General features: G+C 41.5%; 1 protein-coding gene across 1 annotated transcript; it reads left to right on the top strand.

Moving 5' to 3' along the window:
• LOC140284779 (uncharacterized) lies at positions 1 to 11,140 on the top strand. Its single transcript, XM_072378771.1, has 15 exons — positions 1 to 1,501; positions 2,423 to 2,558; positions 2,646 to 2,771; positions 3,278 to 3,326; positions 3,451 to 3,587; positions 3,959 to 4,062; positions 4,682 to 4,792; positions 5,129 to 5,398; positions 5,625 to 5,707; positions 5,823 to 6,023; positions 6,916 to 6,985; positions 7,058 to 7,180; positions 7,966 to 8,021; positions 8,243 to 8,312; positions 9,497 to 11,140. Exons 1-15 carry the CDS (start codon positions 140 to 142, stop codon positions 9,620 to 9,622), a joined length of 3,024 nt encoding a protein of 1,007 aa, XP_072234872.1. The 5' UTR covers positions 1 to 139; the 3' UTR covers positions 9,623 to 11,140.
• Positions 11,141 to 11,433: the final 293 nt, after the last annotated feature.

Genomic DNA, 11,433 nt, shown 5'->3' with positions numbered 1-11,433 from the left:
TTCCACCCTCTCTGGCCACACTAACCTGACACCTCACTCAGATTCAACACAAAGCACGCTTCAACAGTGTGGCTCCGTCGATTTCCACGTTTATTCAAACAAGCCAACATTTGAATTCAGAAACCACCATGTTGAACCGATGATATTTAGTGACCATCAGATTAACGAGACCGTGTTAGGATCCTGTGACAAAGTGTTTGACAGCTCTGGTGTAAAAACTGAATGTGCCCCCTGTCATGGAGACTTCGAACAGGCAGTCAAAACTCCAAAAGCAGAAATTCATCAGAAAAGCAAACCTGTTGAGAGAGTTGATGTTCCCATCGGTTTACCTGAAATGGGCCAAAAGACTTCTCTTTTAGAGACGAGTAATGAAAAATGGGACATCCTGTCTGAACAATCTGACGACTGTGTGGGTGTAAATGAAAGCATCTCTCCTCAGGGCCCTGAGACATCTGAGAGCCGCATCGAGGATTCAAGCCACATTCCTCTCACACAGCCTCCTCCTGCTGAAAGTGAGCTTTCTGTTAGTACTTCCTCTACTCCACCTCCCTCATCTTTCTCCCTGAGCACATCAGAGTCTGTTGAAGTTGATGCCACTGAGAGTGGATGCAGCCAAATCCAACAAGAGACAAATCCATCAGACCACAAAGTAGAGGAGACAGCTGAACAGCTGACCTACATTGACCAGCTTGTTGTGATGCCAGTCAGTCTTAAATCTGTAGATGCAGTAGAGCAGCACTTCCATAACACTCAACCAGCCTTTGAACCCACAAAAATATTTACCTCCAGTGTTGCCTCTGACTGCAAGAACCCTCAGGCTGAAGCTGACATCCATCACGAAAATCTTCATATTTTGCCACAACTAGAAGACTCATCAAATGGAAATTACTTCGAGGAGATGAATGAGATGGAAATGGACACCTCGTCAACTGAGCCCCCTGCTTTGGACAGTCACACTCTTTCAGAGAGTCACAACGATTCACTTTGTGAAACTTCCTATGCTACCGGTGCATGTGACAGGTCCAAAATCCCTGATGAAATTAGTCATCAGATTGACACGTTGTTGAGCTCCGGAGAGGGTCAAACCTTGATTGCTGTGGACCCAGGTCAGATAGATATTTATGCTTCAACTCCATCGTATGAGATTCACTTCCTGGATCAGGAAGTGCCGTCTGCTGCTGAGGAGGGAGAGAAAGAAGGAGGGATGAGGGAGATGGTGTCTGAGCTGCTGGGAGAGGAGGCGGACTCCTCCGTCTGCCGTCTCTACCCCCACACCTGGATCAGGTTGGGTCTGGAGGAGAGCGCTGGGGGGTGGGCGCAGGGGGCGTCTGAGGCTGAGCTGAACCAGGGCGAGAACAAGAAGGGCAACGATGCAGAGCTGCTCCCACCAGCAGTCACAGAGCTTCAACCCACTATGGCTCTGCTGGGAGCTTACCCCTACAGCACTGTGCTGCCTCATGGATCCTGTGTGTGGGACTGGCACACAAACTGCTCTCAGCCTGTAAGTGTTCGCTCAACATGTCTGACTGGGCTGAGTGAAAACATTAAGCATCACGATTTCATTCCCAAGAAAAAACACAAAGTGGAATGTGGTTCTGTAGAATGAGTCATTTATATTATTTTGGAGGCAAAAACTAACCACAAAATGCAACTGGAGTGGAAGCAGATGTCGTAAATACTTCATGTTGGAAACAAAGCTACATACAGTCAATTCTCACACGTTCCTAAAACCTGCATCCACAGTGTGAAGTTTGAGATCAGGGAATACATAACGCAGGTGCTCACACTAACTCTGATTTAAACCAGTTACCTGAAAGTGGTCTTTATCGATACATTTTGAAACGGGTGGATAAAGTGTTAAGACTTTCATTTATTATTGTAAGTATTTATACTTATATATATTTATATAGGGTTTAGTGAACAATAAGAACATTGAACCTTTGACCTGTCCAGGGTGCACCTCTGAAAACTGCAAAAAGAACCAAAGGATTAAATGAATTACAACCCACTTCCAAGTTGTCTTTGACACTTTGGGGGATCTGCAGTTTGTTCTCTGTTGTTGTCATCTGACAGTTGCAAGGATGTCATCGAAATGATGTTGACCCCTACAAAAGTATGAATAAAGTTTGTTCTCCAGCCTTTGTAATAGAGTTGGCAGGTTATGAAAATTCGTGTCAGGGCCTGGGAACACATGCAGTGTGTTCTTAGTGTTACTGCTCACAGCTGTGTGGATTGTCACATTGTTTTCATTTGGTGTGGACTTTTTCTTTCTGTCTTTACAGAGTTGACTTTAAACTTTTGCACAAAGTATTCTGAGATGCATCATCTCTCATTAACATAAAAAATTGATTTTTACCTCAGTAACTTGGTATCATGTGTTTGATATTGTGCACATTTGAGTTGTTTTTTTTTCTAATTTCAGGAACCTGTTGCTGCCCCCAGCCTTAACCCTGACGCCCAAGTATGGACAGATCAAAACTTCAGCTTTAATGTCACTGCATACCAGCAACCTCAGGAGCCATGGCTACAGGCTCCCAATGATCTGACCAATCAGGAAGGTAGGCGGAAGTTGTCCCTGACAGGACACAGGAGTGGCTGTTAAGTAGTACTGAGTGATGATGGAGTTTATTTTCTCTTTCTTTTAGGATATGTGCCAGAGTTCGAGGTGAACATGGGCCTGACTGAAGCTGCTCCCAACGCAGTAGAGTACCAGACGCTGACTGCTGAAGCTCCTCTACTTAACGGAGAGGCCACTCTCCCACCTGTTACAGGTATCAGTCTGATCCAAGTGCCTTTAAGTTGTTTTTACACATGCACTGCAGCCCTGACATTTTTTTAGATAAATTTTTTGAATAATTATCAAATTGTAAGAACACAAATATTCTGATAATTTGGAATTGCTCATTAAACAGACTGAATCAGCCAGCCCCTCGGTTTAAAGTGCAGGTAGATAGTGCGCTGATGATGCTTAATGCTTTAAAATAAACGCTATTTTATTCATGTTGTTTTCTACGTATATTTGACATTGACATGAGCTCAGAAACAAACATTATAAGTAAATTGCTGCTTTTGTCCAGCAACTCAGTTTGTTTCTCCAGAGTACTTCTAGACTATTTTAGTATTTCAATAGACAGTTTCCTATAGTGTAAAACATGCATGAAAGGGCAGCTGCAGACAATGCCTGGACATGATATACTGTCCAGAATTAATTTGTGAAACAGAGTATCAAGAAAAGTAGCACAAACAAAGTAGCTCAATCAAATTCCTGTGATTTCAGATGAGATCAGAGAGGAACTGAGCAGTATTTTGGAGTCCTGTCTGACCAGGTAACAACACTGCACACCCCGTAGTTCATGAACAAAGAAACAAGGTCGTTTCCATTGTCTTGTATTAGTCTAATTTTAGATTGTTACATTTGTTTGTCATGTCACGTCCCCTGTCTCTCCTTAGGGAGCACCTTGGCAGCGACCTCTACCTCCAGTCTCAGATGGACAACGACCAGTACGTTTCTGTTGCAACCCTGGCCAGCCTCGACAAGATCAAGAATCTCACCACAGACCTGGACCTCATCTCTGATGTTCTGAAATGTCAGTGTTTGTTTCTGCTCATGTTGGGGCTTTTGTCTTGATATTTCTGAAATGTTACCACCAGCCAAATGTGGGTGTATCATGCTGTGAGGAGACGGATATGGAAACAGAATTGGTCTGGAGATCGTATTTGTTTAAAGCAACGATAATATTAATATTATATTTAAACAAATTAATTGGCTGGTAGATATCTATTTAAGCAAGATTATTTATCAGTATTCAGGTTTTTTTTTCTGGTGTGTTTTACTTTTCAGAACATTTTATTATCCAAACAATTTAAGATGCAATTCTCACTCGTTACAAACAGACCGTAGTGTTTAGAGTGATGACTGCTGTTGTCCTGACTTGTTCTCTTTCTCCCTGGCTGGTAGCCATGCCGCTGGTCCAGGTGACCCCATGTGGGCAGAAAGTCCGGCCCAGACAGAGCCGATGTGTTGTGATCCTGCGTGAGATTCCTAACAACACTCCTCATGAGGCAAGAACTCCCGGCGACACCAACACAATTCATCTCCCCCTCTCTAGTTTTATTAAACTGTAGTCTTTACAATATTCCTCACATCTTTTCAAACTGTGGTCTGAAATGGACTGAAAACCTTGAGTCAGTAGATGACATTGATTACAACCTGAGTTACAAAAAATAAGGAGACCTTGCATTAAGTGTAAATAAAAACAGAATTCAATCATTTTCAAATCCCATAAACCAACATTTTATTCACAACAGAACATAGAAAATATATCAAAAGTAAAAGGTGAGACATTTTGCAATTTGATGACAAATATTATCCGTCTCTTCTATTGCTCCAATGCATCTGAAGTTGGGACAGAGCTGTTTGCTGCTGTGCTGCATCTCTGCTTCTTTTAACAACACTCTGTAAAGGTTTTACTCGGCGTTGCTGTGTAAAATGTCCCAATTGGGGTTTTACATTGTTGCCTCTCACCTAATGACAGCTGGGATAGGCTCCGCCCCCCCACGACCTGAGTTGGATTAAGTGGGTATAGAAAATGGATGGATGTGTTGCCAATACATTGCCAGAATGCAGGTTCATATTGAATGTTGAGTAATCAGTGCATGTGATGTCACTGCTGCTGTTTAGGAGGTGGAAGCTCTCTTTGAAGGAGAAAACCTGCCCAAGTTTGTGAGCTGTGAGTTTGTGAACAACGACAACTTGTTCATCACCTTTGAATCGGAAGCTGATGCACAGCAGGTAAAACTGATGACCGATGTAAAGTTTACCACCAAGGAATCTTCATCAGGGTCATCACATGTAAAATGAAATGATCAGTTTGTTATATATTCTGTAACATCACTTTTCTGTAACTGTGATTCTAATTCCTGATTCCATGTTGATAATAATCTAAATGATATAATGATAATGAAGAGGTTATTCCTGTGTAATATTATGATTTTACAATGAAAGGTTCAAAATGCTGTTTGTCTGTTTGTTTGTTTGCTCCTGCTCCCAAACTGTTCAGTTAGCATGATGTGAAAACAAAATCCTTTCAACAGTTCTTTGCTGTGCATGCTCTGTGTTTGTCCTCAGGCCTACAACTACCTCCGAGAAGAGGTCCGGGTGTTTAAGGGAAAGCCCATCATGGCAAGGATTAAGGCCAAAACAATGGCATTCAATACTTATGCCCCAAAAAATGGTTACAGACCCATCCAGCTGGACCAGTGCAGCAGTCATTATGGCTCTTACTTCCCCCCGACCACGTTCCAGCAGTCCTGCCCGACCCACATACCCACACAACAGTTGTATGATTTCAACAACGAGGTGTGGACGGCTGCAACGGGTTACCAAGAATGTGCCGAGGTTAGTCCCTGTTATGCTTAAAGTGGTGCTAAGAAATTGTAATTTATGACAGGAACACACACTGCACAGATGATGAATGACGTCTGTCTCATCTTTGTCATTTTCATTGGTTTGTGATTGCTGTCATTTTTCCTCACTGAATGTGAACGTGGTTCATTCTCGCACGTCTCAGTCTCACAGGTCATTAACAGTTTAATTAAGCTATCGTTGTTGTTGTTTTTGCCAGCAGCCACACTTAATGATGAATGACTTGATCAATGGATTAGCAGCAGTTTCCAACTTCAAACCACACAACCTACAGAGGCAGAGGTATCATCACTCTGTCAGTTTGATGTTCTGTGTGCTGTATACCTGTCAGTTAGTTGTTAAAATGGTCTGATATAAACGCTGGCCCCTGAGGTGTTTCATCATTCTTTCCTTCCAGGAGAGGCTCGAGGTTGTCAAACTGTGGAGATCGTTGGCAGAGTGAGTCCTCTCAGTCATCAGAGCAGCTATCGGCGGATCACACCTCTTGTCCCACAAAGCAAGGTCGAGGCCGGTCCCGCGGCAACCTGCACCGACAGAGCAGGGGTGGGCGGACTGAGTCCAACAAGCAAGTTCAGTCGGCCTCTTCTGAACGGGGAAGGTAACAAGACATCAGTTCACTTTTCACATAGTTGTGATTTAGGTGAGCTTTGTTTTCTACTCGCTGTTCAGTCTTAAAGTAATACTGAACAGTTCCATACCACTTAATGTATATCGTCCATGAACTGCAGTAGAAACAGTTCAAGACAAATTACCGATGTTAATCTCTTAGAACGTAATGGCAGTTATATTAACGTTCCACTACGAGTGGAAAAAACTGTGGATGAACGTTCTTTAACACCTGTAGTTAACTTCATTTGATCTGGAACAAGGATGAAAAAGGTGACATCCTCCTTTTAGTTTTGGTCCATTTCACATTTTTCACATTCACCTCAACTTGTTCCAAACCAACTCAGAGCTGTAAGTGTGAGGCCAAATGAACTGAAACCAGGTAGAAAAAAGTGCTGCTAAAATCACACACGCTGAAATCACTGCTGATTTATCCCTGACTTATATGACGGCTTTATTTCACTGACAGAGTCCAGTGGACCAGAAGCTTTGACATGAGTCAAATAAAACCAAAGAAAATGCCAAAATAGTCATTTTGGTTGTACTGAAACAAATTGGATGTACTTCCATGATTTAGAGTCTGAATCCAAGCAGGAAACCGATTATAACTGAAAGTTGGCCTGAGCAGAAACATTTATCCATAGCAGCAAACAGGCTATAAAGAAGAAAGCAAGATGATGAAAGCAGTAAAGTTGTAGCTCATGTCATTTACACTTATCCTTCAGTCATCATGTTGTTGCTTACTGCTTACTCAGAACCGAACTGAAACTGTCCGACAGACACATTTTAAAAACTTGGAGGCTGAGCGTGCTTTGATGAAGATGTAGAGATCAGACTTTTCACTGAGTAGCACCACGACTTTTCTTTGTGTCTCTGCACTGAAGGAGAGCAAACTTCAGCCACAGGAGGAGAGAGAATGCAAGGTCTTGGGAAAGATCGTCTCAAAACAGTCAGGTATATAAACCATTGAGCAGTTTTAACGCTCCAGAGCTGAGGATGTAAGCTGACCGCTGTGCGTTTGTTCAGAACCCAACGACTCCTCTTCGTCAGCCGTCTCCTCCTCCGGAGCTCAGCCTGACCAGCTTCCCTCCTCTTTCGACGGGAAACGCTGCCGTAGCAACGATATCCGCAGATAATGACAACACGAAGGTAACAAACGCTGGAGGACTGAAACTGTCGTAATCTGAAGTGAAGACAAACATATATAAATGGTTAAATACGTTTATATGATCATAAATGCTACTGAAATAAATAAATACTATTTTTTTATTTTGTTATTTATTTACTTTGTCACTGGAATTAATTTGTTATTCCTGTATTTATTTCTGTTTATGTCCTTAAAAGCATTTATTTCTTATTTTATTTTTTTATTTTTACTTTATCATACTTTTTTTTTCAAATCGATTTTATTTATAGTATTTATTTATTACAAATAATGGGGCCGTCTGTCATCTGCTCAGCTATTGGTTGATTATATCAAAGCTATGATACAGATGGCTTGTTAACCTAAAGACAGGGATAGTTAGGGTTTGCTTAGAAGGTAGCAGTTGGCCTCCTGTGACACGCTGAAAGACCGCCCCCCTAATTAGCATAATGAGGCAGAAGTGCAAATGAAAATGTAGAAACATAGACAGGGAAATGTAAAAAGAAAACATGGAAATAAAGAAATGAATGCAGCTATAAATAAATCAATGAGAAGAATAATTAAAAAATGTATGAAGAAGTCAGAATAAAATTAATAAATCTTTTTAAGTAATTAAATAGTGAAACTGACATAAGCTGAAATGAATGCAGTTTAAGATTAAGCAGGAAAACGTATTTATCTCTCATATTATTCAACTACTAAGATACATTTATCTTTGTAGCATTGATTATGATGTAAACTGTCCTCCACCCAGAGATAGTTGATAGTGATTTATGTTTTTTCCTCACAGGTTCCAGTCACATCACTGCCAGTGGTGTCAGAGGAGCCTCAGCCCATCTCACAGCAGTAAGAATCCCAGAGAAAGCAGCTGTATGAGGCTCTGTTTGATCTGATGGTTTCCTTTTAAACATTTAAACTGTTCATCGAGGTTTCTTCACTCTGATCATAATTAACAATCTGCCGCCACAGCATGAGCTTCTCCGGTTACCTAATACTCACCTGCCTGCTTATGGAGATATTTCTTATGCAGACATGTAGCAGCAACAGATGATTGTTTGTCTCTGCAGGAATCTGAAGGAGAGTGCAGAGATGACCAGTGAGGCCGAACCAGTTCAACTTTCACAGGAAGCAGCCACAGTAAGAATTAATCAGTAACAGTTTATTGCCTCCCTCTCATTAAGCTACTGCCCTGTGATATTTTTTCATTGCCAGTTAAAGATGCATTTTAACCTGTCATGTTGACAGTGTAAAGTATGAGTACAGACACTTAACTACACATGCATGTGTCTGATTTTATGGCCGACTTTTACGTAGCAGATTAATGTTTGAGGTCAGGGACAAACGGTCCAGGTTAGAGGCAAATCAGCAGTTTGATGGGTGGGCAGTAATCGCTGTGTGTGAACGTTTCATCCACAGCAGAATATCTAGCGTTCTTTTGGCAGGAATCTTTGTACATGCGCTAGTGTCTCGTAAACGCATATTTAGATGTTGTAGTGTTTTGCTGCCTCTTGGGGCAGTTTGCCGCTGTTTCTCCTGTACTTTGTTGCTTTTCATGGTTTGAGGCGTTTCCTCCTCTTTGTCGTGATATTTCTCATTGTCGGCCCCTCCTGGCTCAAGCTAACTTTCAGCCAATCAGCATTTGATCAGCTCGAAGCTTCTTCCCCTAAGCGTCTGCATTGTTAGCCTTTTGGAGGGCTGCACATCTGTCTGTCTGCGGCGGCTGTGAACGCCGTAAACAGATACCTCCACGAGGTATAAAACAGACCCACAGACTGTGGAGCTGTGGCTGATGTGAGCATGAGAGATGCATGAGAGATAACAAAGATACAACAGTAACCTGGGACCTGTTGAAGAGTCCTGAGGAGTCTGGACCCTGGTGTCTGGCAGCAGATGCTTTGGGTTCTGTTAGTTGTAGGAAGGGTCCTCTGTGGACTGGGATTGTCCCGGCTCAGTCCAAGGATGCATGATTGGACTTTGATCTGAGGAGTTTGGAGGGGGGATCAGTGCGTTTGGACTGTTGCGTTGGAGCTGTTCCTGAGCAGCTTTAGCATTGTGTTGGTGCTCCCTGAGCTGCTGGGGTGGCCTCTGTCTGCAACAACTTTTGGGTTTTGTGGTATGAGTCACAGTATCATCCAGATGTGTGCCAATGACCCAACAAGCGCATGGACAGTGTCATTCACTTCACCTGTAAGTAGTTTTAATGTCGTGGCTGATGAAATAATGCCTTTCCTGACCTCAGAGAACGTTTAATGTCCAAGTCTTAAACATGTAGAAAAGCTGTGAGAGTGATCCTGATTTATTGCTGTGATTTGATTGACAAGGAGTCCAAGAAACCGAGCTACGCTGAGATCTGCCAGAGAGCATCCTGCAACGAGTCCGTGCCGCCCGCTGACCACGCCCCCTCAGCTGCGAGCCCGGCGTCCGAACCAGCTGCGCTGCCGTGGTGATCAGAAAAGATGAGGAACAGACACTTGGACTTTTTTTTCTTACTTTTTTTTAGTCTGATGTGTCAAACCAGTTGAAAATGCGGTGTTGTATCATCCTGTGTGTATGAACAGGATTCATGTTCAGCACCAAGATGGTGAGGAAACACTGCATTGGGCACCACACAGCCTTTAAATAAACTCATTTTAAGTATGAATCTGCAGACACTGAAATGTGTACATGTGGGGAAGGGCTGGGTATAGTGAGCACCTGTCAGCCCTAACTTTCCTTTTCCTGGAATAAATGTCGATCTGCTACTTCTGTTTTATTTCTTGGTTTGTAGTTGAGGTCAGTTTAAAGAGAGCCAGGTTTCATTTTGATTTAGTCTTGTTTTGCTGATGGTATGTTTCCTTCTTTTCGTCTGTACAGGATGTTCTGTCATTATTTCTTCCCCCATATATGTGTGTTAATTAGTCTAAAACACAGCTGTGGACATACAGGATGCTTTTCCTATTGATATCACCTCCAGTTACCCACTTTGTTTCCATTTTCAGACATCAGTGAGATGTCAGGACTCGTTATGAATAAGAAAAACTACTTTGCTCTATTTATTTGATCTTTCTACCAGACGGGTTTAATTTAATTCAAAAGTATATTTCCCTTGAAAAGCACTGAATGTTCTTTTATCTTTGCAGTATTTCTTTTATTTTTTTTTCTAATTCCACTTTTAGAATTTCTTGGTATGTATTTTTTAAGTTATATTAAACAGGAGTGCTTTCTGTGTGTTAAAGCTGTTTGATGTAACTCTGTGTCATGGTGTCCAGTGAGCTCTGTTCGCCTGTGCGTCCATCAGCAAGCTCTGTTTTAGCACGAAGAACGTCAAATTAATTTGATTGTAGTGACAAATGTTCTTCAGTTTGCAATATAAAATTTTAAATGTGAAGCTGTCGTCATGGAGAAAAGGCAGGCACAATTGCGGCGTGTTAATCTGTACAGATGTACATATTGCTGATGAAATATTAAAGAAGTGCCTTTGAAGTAAAGATGTCTGTTTATATGTGTTGATATTGGCCCAATCATTGGGATTAATCAGATCACTGCTGTACAAACATTCGTACTCTTAATGTCCTCCTTTAAAAATAAATTAGGTTAATTCCTCCCTGTGACCAGCAGGTGGCAGAAGAGCCTCATTACCACACTCATTGCTTGTTTACAAAGAGAATAATTTGATTCTTGTGAGGCTAAAGGCTAAATGAACGGGACATAATACTAATCAAATACACTGTGTTACACTGACAAATTAATCCACCATTGTGTCACAACCACATTAGGAACATCTAATAGTATTGTACTTAATTTAATATGTTGCTTTAAGATTAAATGCATAATAAATGTGTTGAAGCTCAGTTTCCACCCTCAAACACGTAAAGAATAATGACCACAGCAGCAGCTCAGTATGACAGAGGAGAAAAACTATATGTGAAGACTGTTTGACTTCAAACTCTTAACCATGTTCGACAGGTCTAATAAATCTGATGGAATCTGATGTCTCACCGACTTTGTTTGGGTTTAACATTACTGAGGCTGAGCCAGATTAACCACAGCGAAAGGAAGATTTGACTATTTATATTTTAAAAACATGTTGATTTAATTTATTAAAGATACGAACAAATTAGGTTCAACTGTTCAGACAATTGCTACTAAATAACTTCTCAAAGATATTTATGCCTGATTGACCACTTCTATATTTTCAGTTTTTCACCTCCAACAACAAATCAGTTTATAAGGCAAAATCTGAGTTTGTGCAAAAGAGCTTTAAAGTGAATATCTGGTC

The sequence above is a fragment of the Leuresthes tenuis genome, unplaced genomic scaffold (assembly GCF_036924035.1).
Source record: "Leuresthes tenuis unplaced genomic scaffold, fLeuTen1.0.hap1 SCAF_24, whole genome shotgun sequence".
Classification (NCBI taxonomy): domain Eukaryota; kingdom Metazoa; phylum Chordata; class Actinopteri; order Atheriniformes; family Atherinopsidae; genus Leuresthes; species Leuresthes tenuis.
Note: the sequence above shows the minus strand (reverse complement) of the source record. Positions and strands in the feature narration are given on the sequence as shown.